Genomic DNA, 23,146 nt, shown 5'->3' on the forward strand with positions numbered 1-23,146 from the left:
TTATGTGTTACTGTGATCCACAAGTATGATCACAAATTTATTCATTTTTCAACCCAACAAAACAAAAAACAAAACAAAACAAAAAACAAGTTACCGATGGCTTGAACGCTTTACACACGAGTCAGGATGCAAAAAGGCTGCTGCCAAAGACAAATCAGAAGCGTGAGGAAAAAAAACAAAAAACTGAGCCCACAGAGAGCTTCATGTTTGAGCTTTAATAGCTGTTTCCCTCCCTCTGATGTGTTCTTATGTAGCTCCTGCTCTAAAAAATGTGTAACCTGCTCATCAGCTTAGCAGTGACCATATATTTAATTCAGCTTCTCAATTGTGTAGCTTTAGCTGTTGTATACAGGGTTTTTAGTTGTTAGTATGGGTGTGCTCTATATTTCAGCAATGTCTCATCTAGGATGACAGGTTTTCGAGCAGGTCAAGTGCCTCTATGCACTTAAGTAGTTTACATATTTTCTTTATTTTCTTCATTTCATATGTCACTATACTGAATTTGAGCAACCTTAAGCTTGATGCAGATTACTTCTAACAATTATCCACCTCACATCATAGCTGACTGAGGTGCCTCTTCATATTAATATTATTTCATTATTAATGTTATTATCTTTTTATATAACAGCAATAGTATATTACAATATTTTATTTATATTTTATTTGTGTCCACCAAGGGCTGAGGGTGAGCTGCAGTCTCACCCCTTCCCAAGCTGGAGACATTTTCCTTTTCACACACTTTCCTTGGCTGAACAATGACACAACCTTAATATACCTTATGCATCTCTCTATTTCATTTAATATGTGTTTGTGTGAGTTATGTATTTTCTTTCATTCTATTCATTCTGGGCATGGTCTTCATCCTAACTATGTTTCATTGTTAATACCAGTTTACAGGTTGTTATCCTTGCTTTTATCAATTTGAGACATTACAGTTGTTTTATTTAACTTTATTCCTCTTGCATTTATATGTATTCAGTTGGGTCTGTATCCAGCCCTTTTTAAACTTATACTTGGATCTCTAATTTTTTACTTGGTGAGGGATTATTATGTTCTTCCTAATCTGAACTGTTCTCTTCACCTGAGCTACTATCCTGTTCTGAGTCACTGTCTTCTTTGTTTCTTACAGTCACGTGCAAAATGTCCCTCTTTTCCACACTTCCAGCATGTAGTGCTATAATTACTGTTTGGTGTGTATCTAGCTCTGTCTCTACCTCTTGCTCTTCCCCTATGCATTCCTCTCCCTCTCTTTTGGATTACTCCTGCTCCGGTTTGTTGTTTTTCTAAACATTCCTCATCAGGTGTTAATTTTGCTTGTTTATTCCCCATTGTCAAAGATTTTGCTGGGCTGTCACTGGCACGCTTGACTTCAGAGTGGTTGCTGATACGCCCTTCTACTTCACTTCTAAAAAATGAAGCGGTATCAGTTTTACGAGATAAAACTCAACCGTTCTCATTTGTCACCAGTACGTGAGCCTCAGCAAAGAAAACAAATAAAATAGAAGTAGTTCAGCAGCGTATTGTGCTGTAAAATCAACTTACTTCCAGACACATACACACACATAGACATTTGCGCGCTTTTACAATTTGTTACGAAGTAATTACGGCTACCTCTAAAACCTAGGTCTAATTCGGTTCCTTATGGCGATTCCTAACCTTTTTTATTTGTCGGTTCATTATGGCGATTCCTAACCTTTTTTATTTGTCGGTTCATTATGGCGATTCCTAACCTTTTTTATTTGTCGGTTCATTATGGCGATTCCTAACCAAAGTAGTGTTTCTCACCTCTCAGACGTCTCACTGGTGATTCGGATCGTCAGACTGAATCCCACCGCCGTGGACCAGACTAAAAACACCGGCCTGGACCCGAATTCACACGTTACAGGGCTTTCGGCCTCGTCTAAGAGGGCTGTGCACAGACTTCGGTGCTGGCTCCACGGCGTCAGGAAACAGTATGCCAGATCCTGGAACAGAGTCACAGATAACAGTTCTGATATTTCTGAATCCGGCTCGAAGGACCAAAATAAATGTCAGGAGATTTATTCTAAAGACACTTCTTCAGCTAAGAGTCTAAAGGTAGAAACACACAGACGCTGCAGCATTTACTTGTATACAAGGGCGATCACAGAACGCTCACACCAGAGTGGGGGCCCTGCGATGCGCGCTCTGTTCTTGCACTTGTCTTTATTTATATGCAAAAATAATACAACAGTGAATACGTCTATTCATAGGCAGAGGAAAGTTAGTGCGTAGGGAGTGAAGATAAGAGTGGTTTAGGTGTATGTGTGTGTGTTGTGAGATTCAGAAGGACGCAGCCCCTCTTCTTGTTAAGGAGCGCAGATAAAAGTGTCCAGCTCTCCTCTTCCTGCTTGTTCAGCTATTATCACTGTGAGAAAGAATTTATAAAACAGTCTTGTAGTGGACAACAGTCTAAGTCATCAAAAGGTCAACATACAGTATTCTATCATATGCAAACTTATATCATTAAAAGCTTATACTGACTACTAAGTACAATTTTCCATTGACAGCCTGAAACTGCATAATTTCTGGAAGGACGTGACTCTTGTAATAGGTAATATCTTGGGCAATCAATTACCACACAATTTTAAAACTGTATATCTTGGGAATATTAGGGAGTATGTTATGTACGACGACTTGTATTTGACAAAAATCCTATTGATAGCTGCAAAGAAAGCTATAACAAGAAACTGGTACAAACTGGATCCACGTTCTTCAAAAGACTGGTTAAATGCTGTTGGAGAAATCTATGCAATGGAAAAAAATGACTTACATTCTCAGATTAAAGGAAGATATTTCCGTTGCTAAGTGGGAGAAGTGGACATATGGCACCAAGGAAAATTAATGAACGAACAAAACATTTAAGGTCTATAACTTTGTATATCCATATATGCATGCATGTATAAAAGTATGTATATAAGCTGGAGTATGTATGTTCCAGAGTAAAGGCAGGTATGCATATGGTAGTTGATTAGAATTGGCACCCACACCTTTTGTTTGCTTTAGTTCTGTTTGTTTTGACTGTGTGCTTGTTTGGTTATTTCTCCTGAAATGTAATACATGTCTGTGTTTAAACTGTGACAAAACTATCAATAAAAACTACAGTGTCAAAAAAAAAAAAAAGGATTACCCTGGTGACAGCGTGCCCTACAGAAATTACAGTAGTAGGGAGAAAATTTAGTTTTTCAGTCTCATAAATCTGACAGAGAGAGAGAAGCAGCTCAATGACCAACAACAGGCACATGTAGAAGAATAATCTGTTCTTGATTCATTGTTTATGTTTGAAGACGTCAACAACACAAACACCAAGCAGAGTTTCCAGGATCCAGCTCTGTGTCCATGAACAGTGACATGTCCAGAGATCATCCTCCAGTCTTCAGTCATGAACCTGGACCCTCAGGCACACAGTAAGAGAGTAATTTGGCTATAAACTGAGTGGTTTTTGAGTCTTTCACATTATTTCAAAGGGGTCTGCAAGGGTCCTTGACTTGTGTATAACCCATTGAAATGTTTTCCTGTGAAGCTTTGTAGTAATTAAGATACTGTCTCTATTATAAACAATGTGAAAATGGTGAGTGGATACAATAAACTTTAGTAACATAATATAGTCTTTATGAGAACCCTCTTAACCATGAAAACATTCATATACATGCTTTTCCTCAAACAACCACTGACATAGGTTTGTTATTTTCAGTCTGTAGTATGAGTTTGACTTCCTAATATTTGTTTTCCATAAAATGTTGTAGTTTTATGTCCCTTTATAAAATAACTGTTGTACTACCAGTCACTTATTTGTGAGTGATTGGCTCGATGCTACCAGCTGCTTTTATGTGAATGTGCTCACAGCTAGACTGATAAATCCCTGTAAATGTGGCAAGTTGGTTAACCAGCTTCCTGTGACTCCTTTTCCTGGTAACTGATGTTAGCATTACTGAATACTAATGAGAGAAAGATTATTTGTGTATATAACAGAAAAATCTAAATGGAAATCCAAAGTCAAAAATATTAGTTAAGGATTCTAAAATTATTTAAAAAGATTCACCTGCCAATAGCTTGTCCTGCATAAATTTGAGTAGTTGTAAGAGAGTTGTATAGCCTCATAAATCTGACAGAGAGAGAGAAGCAGCTCAGTGATCAACAACAGAAGAATAATCTGTGCTTCATTCTATATTTGTGTTTGCAGACGTCAACAACACAAACACCGAGCAGAGTTTCCAGGATCCAGCTCTATGTCCATGAACAGTGACATGTCCAGAGATCATCCTCCAGTCTTCAGTCATGAACATGGCACACAGTAAGAGACTGATATGGCTGTAAACTGAATGAAGATGATTTTGGTTTTCGAGTATTTCATATTGTTTCAAAGGGGTTTGCAGGGGTGGAGTCACTGAATTGTGCAGATCAGAGATTGGTAGGAGTGAAATTACTGCAATTTAAAAAAAATTTTTTTACAAACATTAAAGACACAATTCTTGAAAGACAGAGGGTCGTCTTGAATGAATGGACAAAATTGTATTTTTCTTTTTGTAGTCTTTCTGAGAAGGCTCTTAAAGAAATTTCACACTCAAATTAAGCAATTATTCCCCCAAAACCACTGACGGAGCTGTGTTAATTTCAATTACTACTGTGTGTTTGACTTCCATGAGGTGTTATAGTTTTATGTTCCTTTGTAAAAAAAACAAAAAAACAAAAACAAAACTCTATCTATCGGTACATATACATATATATATATATATATATATATATATAAAATCATGGCAGCACAAGAACAAGCTCTGAGTACAAGATCCATGCTCTTGATGTTATGGTTTAGGGCCTGGATGGCTTGGGGATAGAAGCTGCTCTTGAGTCTCTCTGACCTTGCCCTGATGATGCAGAACCTTCTACTGGATTACAGAAGTTGGAACAGTTTGTTGCCAGGTTGGGACAGCTCCTTAAGTATCTGCGCAGGTCTATTTCGGCATCTCCTGGTGTAGGTGTCCTGAAGCGACGGGGAGAGTAATCCTGCAGCAGCGTTCTCCTGTACGGATCACTCTCTGAAGAGCTTTTTGGTCCTTAACAAAGCTGTTCCCAAACCGGGATGTGATGTTCTGTGTGGGGATGCTCTCCACAGTGCCTGTATTGAAAATCCTGAGGATCTTTGGAGAGACCCTGAACTTCCTTAGTTATTGTAGGTGGTACAGCCGCTGCCTAGCCTTTTTGGTCTGGACCTGAATGTGGGCAGACAATGTCAGGTCTGAGGACATGTGGACACCGAGATACTTGAGAGACTGCACCCTCTCCACTGGAGCTCCATTGATGATAATGGGCTTGTAGTCTCTGTGCTGACTCCTTCTGAAGTCCACCACCAGCTCCTTGGTCTTGCCAACGTTCAGCTGCAGGTGGTTATCCTAGCACCATGATGCCAGATTCTTCACTTCGTCCATGTAGGCCGCCTCATCGTTGTTAGAGAGGCGCCCAACATCACTGTGTCGTCAGCAAACTTCACAATGGTGTTGGATCCATGGGTGGCCACACAGTCTGAAGTGTAGAGGGAGTAGAGCAGTGGCGAGAGGACACACCCCTCAACATATCTGATTCTTTTTGAATTCAGATATGTGATCATGTACGCCAGGGACCCTACTAATATAACTGTACTGCTTTAAGAAGAGGAAGCAAAACCAGAGCAGATGTGGAACATGTGGAAACATGTGGAAACCAGAAGGATTGCTAGTTCTTCTGAGCAGTGTGGGGACCATAGCTGAATGGTAAATGGCCTGTATTTATATAGGGCTTTACTAGTCCCTAAGGACCCCAAAGCGCTTTACATATCCAGACATCCACACATTCACACACTGGTGATGGCAAGCTACATAGTAGCCACAGCCACCCTGGGGCGCACTGACAGAGGCGAGGCTGCCAGACACTGGCGCCACCGGGCCCTCTGACCACCACCAGTAGGCAACGGGTGAGGTGTCTTGCCCAAGGACACAACGACCGAGACTGTCCAAGCTGGGGCTCGAACCGGCAACCTTCCGATTACAAGGCGAACTCCCAACTCTTGAGCCACGATCGCCCCTGAACTCAGAAGACTCCAGAAAGTGGAGAATTAATGTGAACAAACTGACAGGGAAATCCTGAGCACAGCAGACAAACAGCTTTAAGAGATGAACTAAAGAGCAGAGGAGGTGAAGATGAAGGCAAAAGCCAAGGTTTGTGATGTTGCATGAGAGGCTGCAGGTTTTATAAAGACTATCCTGGAGTATTCAGTTATGAACCTGGATCATCAGGCACAAAGTTCAGATTTTGGAATAACCGGTTTTCTGAAAGTCAAGACAACATTCTTGGAAGCTAGGCTAAACCCTAAGACCAATATCCTTATTTCAGTAGACCAAACAGCCACCCACATAAAAGCTGTTTTGCTTCGATTAAGAATAAATGCACTGTTTTATACACGAAAAGGCAACAAAAAAAACAATAAGTGAAAGATACTAAAGGGAAAAAACAGTAACTGAATGCCCACTACTATAAACGTACCACAGAAACAAGCATTTGCATTACTACAAAAGTTTTTACTGCTTTTCTTTGGACAGAATAATTTTTTGTTCGTGTCCACAGAGAGAAGAAGAGGAATTTCTTTGTGGGCGAGCCAGTGTCTTGTTGTGTGTTGCATCAGGATGTCCTGAAAGATTCATCAACAGACTTCTGCCCCCAATGTGGAGTCAAGTCTGGAACCAGAACTTATCAGCAGACAGCCTGTAAGAGCATCTGTGCAAAAACAAAAACGTAAGCTTTCTTGCTCTCTTGTTTAATTGTTTTCCATTCTTTCAACAGATACTGATCTAGAAAAATGTTTAGATGCGTTAAAGGTCACTCTGAGGACAAGATATGAACGTGTGATGGAAGGAACTGATAAAACAGGAATTGGAGCCCTCCTCAGATTGATCTACACTGAGCTCTACATCACAGAGGAGCAGAGTGAAGCAGTACACTTCCAACATGAGGTGCGGCAGGTGGAGAGCGCTTGTAAGAAGACCCTTCGTGAAACACCAATCAGCTGCAAGGACATCTTTAAAACCTTTCCTGACCAACAGAGACCCATCAGAGTGGTTCTGACATATGGTGTTGCTGGCATTGGAAAAACCTTCTTGGTGCAGAAGTTCACTCTGGACTGGGCAGAGGGCCTAGAAAACCAACACATCAGTGCGGTGGTTCTGCTTTCATTCAGGGAGCTGAACTTGGTCAGAGATGAGCAGTACAGTCTCCTGGAGCTGATCCATGTTTTCCATCCAACATTACAGAGCATCACAGCAGAGAAGCTCACTGTGTGTAACCTTTTGTTCATCTTTGATGGGCTGGATGAAAGCAGATTTTTGTTGGATTTCACCAACAGGAAGCTTGTGTCTGATGTCACACAGAAGTCAACCATCACTGAGCTGCTGACAAATCTCATCGAGGGGAATCTGCTTCCCTCTGCTCTCATCTGGATAACTTCCCGGCCCGCAGCAGTCCATCAGATTCCTCCTAAATGTGTTGACAGGATGACAGAAGTACGAGGCTTCACTGACTCCCAGAAAGAGGAGTACTTCAGGAGGAGATTCAGAAATATAGAGCTGTCAAATAGAATCATCTCCCACCTGAAAACATCCAGGAGCCTTTACATTATGTGTGGAATCCCAGTCTTCTGCTGGATCACTGCTACAGTTCTGGAGCACATGTTGACTACAGAGGAGAGAGCAGAGCTGCCCAAGACCCTGACTGACATGTACTCACACTTCCTGCTGGTTCAGATAAAGAAAAAGAAAAAGTACCACAAGGGACAAGAGATGAATCAGCAAGAGTTCACCAGTACTGACAGGGAAGTTCTTTTGAAGCTGGGGAAGCTAGCGTTTGAACATCTGCAGAAAAAAAACATCCTCTTTTACCAAGAAGACCTGGAGCAGTGTGGTCTGGATGTCACAGAGGCCTCAGTGTACTCAGGAGTTTGTACAGAGATCCTCAAAAGAGAGTCTGTGATCTTCCAGAAACCAGTTTACTGCTTTGTTCATCTGAGTGTTCAGGAGTTCCTGGCTGCAGTCTACATGTTCCACTGTTACACCAACAGGAAGACAGAGGAGCTGAAGGAGTTCTTTACTGAGGACGATGAAGGAAATAAGATATCTTTGAAAGATATCTCATCTCTTGAAGATTTTCTATGCAGAGCCATGGACGAATCCTTGAAAATTCCAAATAGCCACCTGGAACTGTTTGTTCGCTTCCTTCATGGCCTCTCTATGAAATCCAACCAGAGACTCGTAGGAGGTTTATTGGGTCAGACAGAGAGCAGTCCAGAAATCATCCAGAGAGTCATCAATAACCTGAAGAAGATTAGCAGGAAAGGCAAGTGTCCTGAAAGATGCATAAACATTCTTTACTGTCTCAGGGAGATTAATGATGTCTTAGTACATCAGGAGGTGCAAGAGTTTCAAAAGTCACAGAACAAGTCAGAGAAGAAACTCTCTGAAATCGAGTGCACAGCTTTGGCACATATGTTGATGATGTCAGAGAACGTTATGGAGGAGTTTGATCTGCAGAAGTACAACACAACGTACGGGGGACGATGGAGCCTGCTTCCAGCTGTGGTAAACTGCAGAAAGGCTCGGTGAGTCCAAGTGTGATTAACATTATAAATCAGTGTAGATCAATAGTTTAGTTCCTAAAATTACTCTTACTAGAAAACATCATTGCTCTTATTACACTATTCCAGTTATTTATTCTAAACATCACATGTCAGTTATTTTGTCAGAAATGTTGCTGAGGTATTGCCAGTGTTGGGAAGGTTACTTTTAAAATGTATTCCACTACAGAATACTGAATACATGCCCCAAAATGTATTCTGTAACGTATTCTGTTACGTTACTCAGTGAGAGTAACGTATTCTGAATACTTTGGATTACTTAATATATTATCATGCTTTTTACAACTACGTGAATGTACTATTGCTGTGTGATTTATTACTATTACTGAAGGTCTGCAGCTCCGAACCGTAGTAAAGGGACCTCTGGCTAACACGGTGGGTTCCGTGTCGGGCTCGTAGCCGAAAAATAGCTTTACTTTGTTGTCTGGGTCAACTTTGCTTGCCAGAGACAGAGAGAGGCGTTGAAAGGCTGCTCCAACGGAACTTATTTTTTCCGGAGGAAAACACGAACACAGTGTACAGTTGAGTCTTAATAGCTTACTTACAGCTGGGCTCGTCAGGCACTCTTCTTGGCTGCAGTGGTTATTATTATATTTACATGCTTCCAGCTCCCATTTTTGCTCCGTGACAGCTCGGACTTCCTTTCTCTCCCTCCCTCGCTCACAGACACATAACGTGTATGGCAGTCCATTCTCGCTGCAGCATGGACTACACTGCCCATCAGGCTACATGCTTTAGAGCTATACCTGTAGCATTCTGCCTATTAGCTTAGCACAACAACAACAAACTAGAAAGCGAAAATTTCAGAAGAAATTTTATGTGTGCCTATGCCGCTGCTAATCACTGTAGTTTGCCATTCATACGGCTACAGAGAGCAAAACTCAGAAGAGCAGCCATTCTCCACCATGAACTATGGTAAAAACAAACACCGCTCACGCTTCACAGATGACAGCTTACAGTTTTGTGTAAAGATGAAGTTACTTTGTACAGCGCCGATTTGCAGACGCTGTGCACACAGGTTCATGAGCAGAAGTCCCATTGTACCACGGCAGACCCGACAATGTTTGCATGAACACACTTTGAAGCATTACATTATAGACCACTTTTCACACATGCATTCACTTTTTGTTTTTTGTTATTTTTACACAGTGTTCTGAATTATGAACAATGGTCTACAGCCAATCCTGTGTATTATTATACAAACTTTGGTTGTGAGATTCAGATAACTATTTAATAAAAGCTAAATATTTTATATGAGAGTAAGAAAGAAAAGTATATCTTTGTGTCCACCTTTCTCTGTTAATGCCCTAGCTCCCCCCCCCCTAAAAGCTTTGCTAGATCCGCCCCTGCACAGTTACCAGCTGTCAGCTACACAAAAAAGGAGCTTGGTCTTTGTCTCTCAGAAACAACTCATAACTTCCCTTCAACTCATTCATGTCACCTAAAGTGTAAACCTGTTTCTCCATCACCAGTTCAGCTCTGATGATTCAGTAAGGACATCTCCTGATTTCATCTTCATGCTCCAGCAAACATCAGCTGATACTAGAAATTAAAATCAAAAGAATTCTAACAACAGCTGATCAAGCTTAAACGTGCTGCTGTTGTTTAGCGCGATAAATAAGAGCGAACAGCCGATCATTGATCAGTTTCATGATTGACGTTTCAACACGCGAGAGAATGACAGGGGAGGCTTCGTAACGACAGAATAAATCATAATGTTTTCTCTGAATGTGGGACGATTCCGTTTGTACGGCACGGCAACTCTATGAACTAACCCTAATGAATAAAATAAAGTCCAACGTCAGTAACTTAGTACGCACACAGCTGTATATAAACTCCCGTGGCATTACGATTGTAAAAGGTCAACGAAAATAAATTACACCTAAACTCGGTTTATATCTGACCCAAATAGAGAGCGACCGGGTGCTGACACGAGTTTCACCCGCCTCAATATAAGCCAAGCCTGGGTGCTTTTTCACGAAGGGTTGCTAGCGGCGCGAGCTAACTATGCTAGCGGCGCTAGCTAGCTAGCCGGCTATCAGCAACACATAAGAGAACTGCTGCTAAATAAACTACACCTAAACTCGGTTTATATCTGACCCAAATAGAGAGCGACCGGGTGCTGACACGAGTTTCACCCGCCTCAATATAAGCCAAGCCTGGGTGCTTTTTCACGAAGGGTTGCTAGCGGCGCGAGCTAACTATGCTAGCGGCGCTAGCTAGCTAGCCGGCTATCAGCAACACATAAGAGAACTGCTGCTAAATAAACTACACTTAAACTCGGTTTATATCTGACCCAAATAGAGTGCAGTTCATAACTTCTTACCTGAAATTCAGTTCACCTCACGCTCCTGCCTTCGCTTTCCCTGATCCATGATTGACCACCGCGTTAGCAATCGCCTGCCCGGCCTCATATGTCTCGTTGGCGGCATGTCCTTTCTGTCACACACCGGTGGGTAGCTGCCCTCTGTTGTAGCTCCACCACCAAACAACTCAGTTATTTTTTCCACATCCAGCTGTAACTCCGATTCTATGCGAGCATTTGCGAGAGACCAGGGAGGTGAAACGACAGAGAGAGTCCCCTCGCTATCCATTTGCAGCCAAGTGCGGCAGCTAGCTAGGTAGCCAGCTAGGTAGCCGGCTAGCTGTCAGGCAGGACCGACGTAGTCAGAGCACTGTCGCTAAATATGGGATGTCTTGATAAAACAAGCAGATATTTGAAGTTTACACACCTACATTCTCGCCTGAAAATATCTTAAAAGCTTATTTTGTGACCTAGAAACACGAATAAAAGACATATAAAACGAAGTGGTGGCCGCCGTTGTTCACTCTGTAGAGGCGTGCTATGAATTGTGGGATATTGAGTTTTCCACCAAGCATTACCGTAACTTTTGAATGATTTGCGCAACCTTAAAAATTCCAAGGGCTCCTGAAAGCAGCGACGCTGTGCGCACCGTTGAAATTGTCATCATTACGGTAATCCAAATAAGGGTACACAGGCTGTACCACTCCCGGCATACCACTAGAGAGAGCCAAGACACCACAAATGAAGTCTGTTTATTTGGCGCCAAAAGATGAATTGGCCTAAATTTGCACTAAAATATTAATATTTAAAAAACTATAAAAGTTATAAACACCAAAAGTCATAACATAATAGTCCAGCTCCAGCCGCACAAAATGATCTAACATATGTAACCCTAATGTCAAAACTGTTTGGCAGAGGAGCGCGGGAAAATTTTCACTAAAATATTAATATTTAAAAAACTATAAAATTCATAAACACCAAAAGTCATAGCACACCATTCCAGATCCGGCCGCACAAAATGAGGTAACATATATGAAGCTTGTCTCAAAACTGCGAGGCGAGATTCGCTGCAAAATTTCAGGCGGAAACTGGAGAATAATAATAACTAGAAAAATTTGCATTTCCTGCGAAAATGCTGTGTGGATGCCTTAACGCTGAAGCTGTCTGCTGAAAAGCTGAAAAAGATGAAAAGTTGCAAAAAGTTGTATGGTGGTGAAAAAAAAAAATGTTGCCCTGTGCAGGATTCGAACCTGGCCCTCCTGGGCTCAAGGCAGCTACTCATCTCACTGAGCCAAAGTCATTCTCACAAAGAAGAGGTGGAGAGACGGACAATTTTGCTGTAATTAGCAGAAGCTGCTGAGAATTGTGCTGATAAGAGGTGAAAAGGCTGAAAATTTTGCAGAAAAGAGGTAAATCAGCAGAATTTCTGCTGAAAAGAGGTGAAAAAGCAGAAAATTGCGCTGAAAAGAGATGAATCAGCAGAATTTCTGCTCAAAAGAGTTTTTTCTGAAAACAGCTGAGATCTGTGCTAATAAGAGGTGAAAAGGCTGAAAATTTTGCAGAAGAGGTGAATAAGCAGAATTTCGGCTGAAAAGAGGTGAAAATTCTGCTGAAAAGAGTTCAATCAGCAGAATTTCTGCTGAAAAGAGTTCTGCAGAACTTTTCAGAATTCTGCTGAAAAGATGTTTTTGCTGAAAATAGCTGAAAAAACTGGGATTTGTGCTGAAAAGTGGTGAAAAAACTGAAGATTCTGCTGAAAACGGGTTATAAAGCTGAAATTTGTGTTGAAAAGAGTAAAAAAAGTTTAACTGTTAACTGAAAGAAATGTTGCCATAAGCGGGATTTGAACCCGGGCCTCCCAGTCTGAGAACGGACGCTCATCTCACTGAGCTAAAACACAGGTCAACCCGGCAAGGAAAATCAGTGAGGCCACTGATAATATGGCAGAAATGGGCAAAAAATATTGCAAAAAAAATTCAATATCTCAAAAAGTATAGAAGTTATGAGCACCAAAAGTCATTGCCGGAAAGAGCAGAAAGAGCAGAATTTTTTAAGATTTGAACGGTGAAAATAGCACAAAAACTGAGGGAGTAGATAAGTGCCAAAAAGTGTACGGAAGCAACTAGAAGAATAATAATAAAGAATAAAGAGAAACAGGAAAACAATAGTGTGGAAGCCCTTTAGGGCATCCACACAATAACTAGAAAGCGAAAATTTCAGAAGAAATTTTATGTGTGCCTATGCCGCTGCTATTCAGTGTAGTTTGCCATTCATACAGCTACAGAGAGCAAAACTCAGAAGAGCAGCCATTCTCCACCATGAACTATGGTAAAAACAAACACCGCTCACGCTTCACAGATAACAGCTTACAGTTTTGTGTAAAGATGAAGTTACTTCGTACAGCGCCGATTTGCAGACGCTGTGCACACAGGTTCATGAGCAGAAGTCCCATTGTACCACGGCAGATCCGACAATGTTTGCATGAACACGCTTTGAAGCATTACGTTATGGACCACTTTTCACACATGGTTGGTATACCCAAACAGCCGGCTGTAGCTTTTCAACTCACAGCCCGACACACACCCAAAACAGCCGAGAGAGCACAGACTACGCCCGAGAGGCGTGATTGCAGGTGCCGCTCAGGTGGGTCCACCTCCCCTGCAGCGGCACTGCAGACCACGCCCCGCCACACACATCAAACACGTAAAATAAATATTTATGCACTTTTGCATTCACTTTTTGTTTTTTGTTATTTTTACACAGTGTTCTGAATGATGAACAATGGTCTACAGCCAATCTTGTGTATTATTATACAAACTTTGGTTGTAAGATTCAGATAACTATTTAATAAAAGCTAAATATTTTATATGAGAGTAAGAAAGAAAAGTATATCTTTGTGTCCACCTTTCTCTGTTAATGCCCTACCTGGCCCCCTGGCAAAAGCTTTGCTAGATCCGCCCCTGCACAGTTACCAGCTGTCAGCTACACAAAAAAAGGAGCTTGGTGTATATTTGTCTGTCAGAAACAGTTCATAACTTCCCTTCAACTCATTCATGTCACCTAAGGGTAAACCTGTTTCTCCATCACCAGTTCAGCTCTGATGATTCAGTAAGGACATCTCCTGATTTCATCTTCATGCTCCAGCAAACATCAGCTGATACTAGAAATTAAAATCAAAGAATTCTAACAACAGCTGATCAAGCTTAAACGTGCTGCTGTTGTTTAGCGCGATAAACAAACAAGAGAGAAAAGCCGATCATTGATCAGTTTCATGACTGAAGTTTCAACAGGCGAGAGAATGACAGGGGAGGCTGTCATAAAGTTCAACATCGGTAACATCGGTAACTTAGCGCGCACACAGCTGTATACAAACTCCGTAGTGCTAGCTAGCACGCAGTACGAGTTATTGTAAGTGATTGAAAAAGTCAGCACAACGAAAATAAACTACACCTAAACTCGGTTTATATCTGACCCAAATAGAGTGCAGGTCATAACTTCTTACCTGAAATTCAGTTCACCTCACGCTCCTGCCTTCGCTTTCCCTCATCCACGATTGACCTCCGCGTTAGCAAACACCGGTCGATCGGCGGTAGCCTCACCGCCTTGTATGTCTCGTTCGCGGCATGTCCTTTCTGTCACACACCGGTGGATAGCTGCCCTCTGTTGTAGCTCCACCACCAAACAACTCAGTTATTTTTTCCACATCGACCAGCATCATCGGCCCATATAAACGAAAAATAAGTCCAGCTAAGACACAGACCCTTGCCGAGCGATCGGGCGATTAAACAAATTTTAGCCACCTCACTATCAGCCAAGCCTGGGTGGTTTTTCACGAAGGGTCGCTAGCCGCGCTAAGCTAGCGGCGCTAAGCTAGCGGCGCTAGCTAGCTAGCCAGCCAGCTATCAGCAACACGTAAGAGAACTGTTGCTAAATAAACTACACCTAAACTCGGTTTATATCTGACCCAAATAGAGTGCAGGTCATAACTTCTTACCTGAAATTCAGTTCACCTCACGCTCCTGCCTTCGCTTTTCCTCATCCACGATTGACCTCCGCGTTAGCAAACAGCGGTCGATCCGCGGTAGCCTCACCGCCTTGTATGTCTCGTTTGCGGCATGTCCTTTCTGTCACACACCGGTGGATAGCTGCCCTCTGTTGTAGCTCCACCACCAAACAACTCAGTTATTTTTTCCACATCGACCAGCATCATCGGCCCATATAAACGAAAAATAAGTCCAGCTAAGACACAGACCCTTGCCAAGCGATCGGGCGATTAAACAAATTTTAGCCACCTCACTATCACCCAAGCCTGGGTGGTTTTTCACGAAGGGGCGCTAGCTAGCTAAGCTAGCGGCGCTAGCTACCTAGCCGGCTATCAGCAACACTTAAGGGAATTGTCGCTAATATGGGATGTCTTGATAAAACGAGCAGATATTTGAAGTTTACACACCTACATTCTCGCCTGAAAATATCTTAAAAGTGTATTTTGTGACCTAGAAACACGAATAAAAGACATATAAAACGAAGTGGTGTCCGCCATTGTTTGACTCGGTAGAGGCATGCTATGAATTGTGGGATATGTAGTTTTCACCAAGCATGGCACCTTTTAGGCCGTACTACTCCCGGTATACCACTAGAGAGAGCCAACACACCACAAATGAAGTCTGTTTCTATGGTGCCAAAAGCAGAATCTTTCTCAGGAGCCTAGAAATTGGCCTAAATTTGCACTAAAATCTAAATATTTCAAAAACTATAAAAGTTATAAAGACCAAAAGTCACACCATACTAGCCCAGCTCCAGCCGCACAAAATGATGTAACATATGTACCCCTATTGTCAAAACTGTTTGGCAGAGGAGCGCGGGAAAATTTTCACTAAAATATTAATATTTAAAAAACTATAATATTCATAAACACCAAAAGTCATAGCACACCATTCCAGATCCAGCCGCACAAAATGAGGTAACATATATGAAGCTTGTCTGAAAACTGCGGGTCGAGATACACTGCAAAATTTCAGGCGGAAAAAGGAAAATAATAATAATAATAATAATAATAAGAATAATAAATCCGAGGAATAGTAATATGTGTGCCTCTTGGCATAGGCACACATAATAACTAGAAAGCGAAAATTTCAGAAGAAATTTTATGTGTGCCTATGCCGCTGCTAATCACTGTAGTTTGCCATTCATACGGCTACAGAGAGCAAAACTCAGAAGAGCAGCCATTCTCCACCATGAACTATGGTAAAAACAAACACCGCTCACGCTTCACAGATGACAGCTTACAGTTTTGTGTAAAGATGAAGTTACTTTGTACAGCGCCGATTTGCAGACGCTGTGCACACAGGTTCATGAGCAGAAGTCCCATTGTACCACGGCAGACCCGACAATGTTTGCATGAACACACTTTGAAGCATTACATTATAGACCACTTTTCACACATGCATTCACTTTTTGTTTTTTGTTATTTTTACACAGTGTTCTGAATTATGAACAATGGTCTACAGCAGGGGTGGGCAATTCCAGGCCCCGAGGGCCGGTGTCCTGCAGGTTTTAGATCTCACCTTGGGTCAACACACCTGAATCACATGATTAGTTCGTTATCAGGCCTTTGGAGAACAGGATATGTTGAGGAGCTAATTTAGCCATTTAAATCAGCTGTGTTGGTTCAAGGACACATCTAAAACCTGCAGGGACACCGGCCCTCGGGGCCTGGAATTGCCCACCCCTGGTCTACAGCCAATCCTGTGTATTATTATACAAACTTTGGTTGTGAGATTCAGATAACTATTTAATAAAAGCTAAATATTTTATATGAGAGTAAGAAAGAAAAGTATATCTTTGTGTCCACCTTTCTCTGTTAATGCCCCCCCTAAAAGCTTTGCTAGATCCGCCCCTGCACAGTTACCAGCTGTCAGCTACACAAAAAAGGAGCTTGGTCTTTGTCTCTCAGAAACAACTCATAACTTCCCTTCAACTCATTCATGTCACCTAAAGTGTAAACCTGTTTCTCCATCACCAGTTCAGCTCTGATGATTCAGTAAGGACATCTCCTGATTTCATCTTCATGCTCCAGCAAACATCAGCTGATACTAGAAATTAAAATCAAAAGAATTCTAACAACAGCTGATCAAGCTTAAACGTGCTGCTGTTGTTTAGCGCGATAAATAAGAGCGAACAGCCGATCATTGATCAGTTTCATGATTGACGTTTCAACACGCGAGAGAATGACAGGGGAGGCTTCGTAACGACAGAATAAATCATAATGTTTTCTCTGAATGTGGGACGATTCCGTTTGTACAGCACGGCAACTCTATGAACTAACCCTAATGAATAAAATAAAGTCCAACGTCAGTAACTTAGTGCGCACACAGCTGTATATAAACTCCCGTGGCATTACGATTGTAAAAGGTCAACGAAAATAAATTACACCTAAACTCGGTTTATATCTGACCCAAATAGAGAGCGACCGGGTGCTGACACGAGTTTCACCCGCCTCAATATAAGCCAAGCCTGGGTGCTTTTTCACGAAGGGTTGCTAGCGGCGCGAGCTAACTATGCTAGCGGCGCTAGCTAGCTAGCCGGCTATCAGCAACACATAAGAGAACTGCTGCTAAATAAACTACACCTAAACTCGGTTTATATCTGACCCAAATAGAGTGCAGGTCATAACTTCTTACCTGAAATTCAGTTCACCTCACGCTCCTGCCTTCGCTTTCCCTGATCCACGATTGACCTCCGCGTTAGCAAACACCGGTCGATCGGCGGTAGCCTCACCGCCTTTTATGTCTCGTTCGCGGCATGTCCTTTCTGTCACACACCGGTGGATAGCTGCCCTCTGTTGTAGCTCCACCACCAAACAACTCAGTTATTTTTTTCCACATCGACATCAGCTGATACTAGAAATTAGAAGCAAATGAATTCTAACAACAGCTGATCAAGCTTAAACGTGCAGCTGTTGTTTAGGCGATAAACAAACAAGAGCGAAAAGCCGATCATTGATCAGTTTCATGATTGAAGTTGCAACAGGCAGAGAATGACAGGGGAGGCTTCGTAACGACAGAATAAATCATAATATTTTCTGTGAATGTGGCACGATTCCGTTTGTACGGCAACTCTACGAACTAACCATTATGAATAAAATAAAGTCCAACGTCAGTAACTTAGCGCGCACACAGCTGTATATAAACTCCCGTCGTGCTAGCTAGCGAGAGAGAGAGAGTCCCCTCGCTATCCATTTGCAGCCAAGTGCGGCAGCTAGCTAGGTAGCCGGCTAGCTGTCAGGCAGGACCGACGTAGTCAGAGCACTGTCGCTAAATATGGGATGTCTTGATAAAACAAGCAGATATTTGAAGTTTACACACCTACATTCTCGCCTGAAAATATCTTAAAAGCTTATTTTGTGACCTAGAAACACGAATAAAAGACATATAAAACGAAGTGGTGGCCGCCATTGTTCACTCTGTAGAGGCGTGCTATGAATTGTGGGATATTGAGTTTTCCACCAAGCATTACCGTAACTTTTGAATGATTTGCGCAACCTTAAAAATTCCAATGGCTCCTGAAAGCAGCGACGCTGTGCGCACCGTTGAAATTGTCATCATTACGGTAATCCAAATAAGGGTAGACAGGCTGTACCACTCCCGGCATACCACTAGAGAGAGCCAACACACCACAAATGAAGTCTGTTTATTTGGCGCCAAAAGATGAATTGGCCCAAATTTTTATTATGTGTGCCTCTTGGCATAGGCACACATAATAATAATAATAATAATAAATCCGACGAATAGTAATATGTGTGCCTCTTGTCATAGGCACACATAAAAAGCGCTCTCTCAGCCAGGAAACACGCAGTCGCAGAGAGAGAGAGAGCGCGTCGCCCTTGTAACAGTTGCTGTTGTAATGGAGTGTATTACCACATGGCGGCGCCTTCTGTCTCATGACTGGTGTGTCACCCCCTTTTTGTTCTTCTTCGTACTCTCCCTGTAATGGATGCTCCCGTGTGTACGCGGACTAGTGTGCTCTTTAGTAATGTGTGGTAGAGGTGGCACTTTTATTTTTGATATTGTAAATAAATGAGTACTTTTGGAAAGTCAGAAGCTGTTGCTCATTCGCTATCCACCTGCACACCTCCGCGGCTGACTTCATCTCCACCGCACGTTACACCCTGTAACCATGACAACCGTAACGCTGCCGCCTAGAACAACAGAACATAGCTGTCAAACAAAACCCAAACAGTCCTGACCCGCGACAATATGAAACGGGAAAGTACCGCCGTGTAATCCATTTATTTCAACAAAATAACTGTATTCTAAATACCACCTTTTTAAACGGTAACTGTAACGGAATACAGTTACTCATATTTTGTATTTTAAATACGTAACGGCGGTACATGCATTCCGTTACTCCCCAACACTGGGTATTGCAAACACTAAAAATGTTTTTAATAGAAAATTATTTGGAGAATTAAATTTTCATACATGTATATCTTCAGCTGAAACAGCCACTGTGGCCAAATGTGAAAGTAATGATTACCTTTCAACAATAGAAATTAAATCATTCAGGTTCTTCTGTACAGTCAGTGATAATAACATCGATGTAAATCTTGATAACATCACAGTGAGTGGTCAGAAATTAATCATATGAGACTGTGATAGGAAGCACGCAGCTTTCACGCACACAGCACTAAAAGATGAGTGCTGGTTTCTTTACAAAGTGTTTTAACCAGTTGGTTTTAGCAGCTTTCCAGCTGCACACTTCAGTTCATCTTTGTACCACACACAGCTCTGTCCTGCTTTTCAGCTCTCACTCCTCTTTCAGGCCTCAGCAGCTACTGAAATAGGGAAAGCATGGTTAGCATAATGGATGTCAGCTTTGACAGCCAGACTTCCTCCGTCCCCTGCAGCTGAGCAACAAACCACACCCTGCCACAGAGACTAAGATTAACACTGCAGTCTTTTTTGTTTGGCATTTTTACTCCTGAGTCCAACTTTTTTTTTTTTAGCACTCTGGAGTTGGGGGACACAGCAGCACTTCCAAATCACATGAAATATTAAAAGGACATGTAAAGAAGACACAGCCTCACTGCATCTCTATTTCAAGTGAAGAATTCAAACTATTTACCACAACAAACCGTGATGCCCAAAACCTCCAAAAAGTCACATTTCCGTATATTTTTTTTTAAAAAAATGCATGGAATTTGCATTTGCAAAATCTAATAGTCGTTCTTTTTTTTTTTACAGGATTTTAGGTCCAGTTTGTTTATACAGTAAACAAACTGGACAGTTTCCCGTTGTGTTCCATCGAGCTCACAAAGTAAATATAATGTGTCTTTTTAATAATAACATGGCTTTAAAATCTGTGTCAATACAGACTTTATGATGTTTATATCTTTGGGGGTAGCTGTGGATCTTTGGCCTTAGCTCTGACCTCAGACCCCTCCCATCTGAGAGAGCTGCACATGAAATCAGTGAGACTGGAGGAACACGCAGAAGAACTTTTTACTCATCTGGGACATCCAAACTGTAGACTGGAGACACTCAGGTTAGTTAACTGTATTTACTGTAATAGTAAAACACTTCTGTTTAAAAATAAGCGAAGATGAGGATGCACTGCGTGTCACGTTCGCGGCAAAAAACAGGACTCAAGTGCAGGACAGTGTGTTTATTTACAGTGAAATAGTGAACACTGATCAATCTGCCACACTCACAGACACATGCAAAAGATAGGTTTACCTCAGGGCTGTACTGACCAGGTCGCTAAGTGACCCAGCATCGACTGTAGCTCAGCCACACTGTTAAGTAGTGACCACTGACGAGGACGATCAGCACCAGCCGGTGAAGCTTGATGGATGACAGGTGTGGCTGGCTTCAGTGAGGGAATTCCTTTCTGCTTGATGTTACCACATAAACCAGCGGTGTGGGTACAAGCTTGGGTACTAAAACTACATACTATAATATTGGTTTTGGTAATATCTGGTTATTTTTAAAAGTGTGTAGAGTTGATTCTGCTGCCGTGTGTGTGTGTGTGTTTTTCTGCAAGTTTGCACTTGACAATAATCTGTACAGTTTGCAATAGTCTTTCCTCCATTAGACGTTCACTTGGTTTCTTATAAGACAAAGATGATTTAATAAAAGAACACTTTGTAATTCATATGATGTTTATTCAGCTTTGAGGACAGCACTTTGTCAGAGAAGAACTGTTCAGAACTGCTCACTGCTCTGAAGTCCAACCCCCCCTATCTGAAACGTCTGGATCTAATAAGATGCACCCTGGAGGGCTCAGGGATGAAACAGCTGTATGATTACCTGGAGAGTCCACACTGCAAACTACAGTTTAAAAGGTCAGTTCACTTGACTTAGATTATAAAGGAACAATATTTATTTGGTTTCTGTCTATCAGTGTGTCTGCAGAACAAACAATCACACATACAAAGAGAATCCGGCTGTGTAGCAGGCTGACTTTGTGATGATCCAGAGTAACAACAGAACAAAGTTACTCCTCATATTACAGAAAAAGCTTTAAATATACAGCTGGTTACATTGAACTGCACTTTTAAAGTTCTCGTGTTCTTACACTTTATGAATTGTTAGTTTCACATGTCCCCAGAATCTGTATTTCACGCTTCTGTTCACAACAACATACAGATCTTTTTTTAACCATGTCTGCATACCTCAAGTTAGAAATTCCTTTTAGTGTCAGTGGAAGTCAAACTGGAATGGGCACTACACCCACCTCTTTCTGTGGAAAACACTCAACAGGAGCAGAGCAGCTCTTTCTGTATACTGTCTGACTTTTTGATAGAGAACTGAATTTGGATCTGCATCGCTCCTAACTGCAAATGCACCACATGTAAATATATATTTTATAGCCATTATGTTCTCAGAAACAGAAAATGGATTCCTGAAAACAGACAGCCAGGTGGACAAACAGTTAGAGGTCTATTGAGCCAAGAAGTCTTAAACCTTAAGTTTCTCATCTAATCCCTTTGACAGCTTGGTCTGTGAAAGGGATTAGATGGCCTGTGTTCCACTGAGACAGGCCATCGAGTCTAAACACTAAACACCTCTATCTAAATTCTGTAAATCAGATTCATTCTTTCTAATCATGCTTACCGCAATTTTTGTTATTTCTCTCACATTCACAACAATAAGCTGCTCACTTCTTGCTGGACCTCCATCACAGGTTACACCAAGAGACACTGACTGATCAGTAATAACAGTTTAACACAAAAAGGAGTTTATTACAATTGCTGGATGCACTTATAGTCAGTTTTAATGTTGTTTGTTTAGTATGACTTTTATAGAGTCTTTTCTCATTTTGTTAACAAAAAGATGTAACAATTTATTTTGTTGCTACCTGTTCTTGGTCCTGTCTCCTCATGTTCCTGCAGAGTGTCTGTGGTTTAGATGCTGCACTTAGGTGAGTATTATTCAGATCTGTTAGTGGGATTGATTTATGTATTTCACTGGTCACTTCCAGATTACTAAAGATAATTTTTAAGATAAATCATTGTAATCGTAAATAATATCTCAAGATCTAATATATCATTAACACATTGCATTGATGTGTATGTCTGTTGATGTTTTTGTATTCAAATCGTTTGAAGACCAGCTGGCTTTGATGGATTTATACAGAATCTCAGTATTTGGTGAGTTTAACTTAAAAGGTTTCATTCTTTACATTAAACTCTTTTTAATTTAATTATTGACCTTTTGATGAGCTGCCATAGATATTATGAACACCTGAAATGAAATGACTCCTGTTTACAAAAACAAAATAAAAATCAAATTTAAATTCACATGTACCCATATTTCTGATGTTTTGTGTGACATGTCCACTCGTTGTCTCACACAAACATGCATAGAATCACTTTATTTCTTTCATGATTCACTAAGACGTTGGATGTCTGTTTATTTTAAGAGTAAAGATGTAAATGTGCTGTTCCTCTCTGTTGTTAAAATTAATGATTGGTTTCCTAAAAATGATTTGAAGCATATGCAACAATCTTTTTCAATCTTAAATAGATCAAGATCAATGCAGTGATGCCTGGAGAGTCATCCTGAAAGAAATCAGTGGTCAAAGCGTGGCTCTACTCAGACTTCCTGAATCTGTTCCAGAACGTATAAAGACACAAATACAGTGTGGCCTTAACTCCAATGTCAAAC

At 41.4% G+C, this 23,146-nt stretch overlaps 1 protein-coding gene and 1 long non-coding RNA gene across 2 annotated transcripts in view; one reads left to right on the plus strand and one right to left on the minus strand.

Moving 5' to 3' along the window:
- The window catches only part of LOC112841715 (uncharacterized), a 53,370-nt gene extending 30,653 nt beyond the window's left edge, over positions 1–22,717 (plus strand). The window contains exons 7-15 of the mRNA XM_025905170.1: positions 3,306–3,425; positions 4,202–4,312; positions 6,616–6,755; positions 6,832–7,322; positions 7,788–7,845; positions 7,930–8,638; positions 20,352–20,522; positions 21,148–21,321; positions 22,372–22,717. Coding sequence (XP_025760955.1) covers positions 3,306–3,425; positions 4,202–4,312; positions 6,616–6,755; positions 6,832–7,322; positions 7,788–7,845; positions 7,930–8,638; positions 20,352–20,522; positions 21,148–21,321; positions 22,372–22,387 — 1,990 coding nt within the window. The 3' untranslated portion in view covers positions 22,388–22,717. The remainder of the gene's footprint in view (positions 1–3,305; positions 3,426–4,201; positions 4,313–6,615; positions 6,756–6,831; positions 7,323–7,787; positions 7,846–7,929; positions 8,639–20,351; positions 20,523–21,147; positions 21,322–22,371) is intronic.
- Positions 1,328–2,085, minus strand: LOC112844231 (uncharacterized). The gene is made up of 2 exons (XR_003216972.1): positions 1,768–2,085; positions 1,328–1,656 (listed from the first exon to the last, which is right to left on the minus strand). It is a non-coding gene; the product is annotated as an uncharacterized LOC112844231 (long non-coding RNA).
- Positions 22,718–23,146: the final 429 nt, after the last annotated feature.

The sequence above is a fragment of the Oreochromis niloticus genome, linkage group LG3 (assembly GCF_001858045.2).
Source record: "Oreochromis niloticus isolate F11D_XX linkage group LG3, O_niloticus_UMD_NMBU, whole genome shotgun sequence".
Lineage (NCBI taxonomy): Eukaryota > Metazoa > Chordata > Actinopteri > Cichliformes > Cichlidae > Oreochromis > Oreochromis niloticus.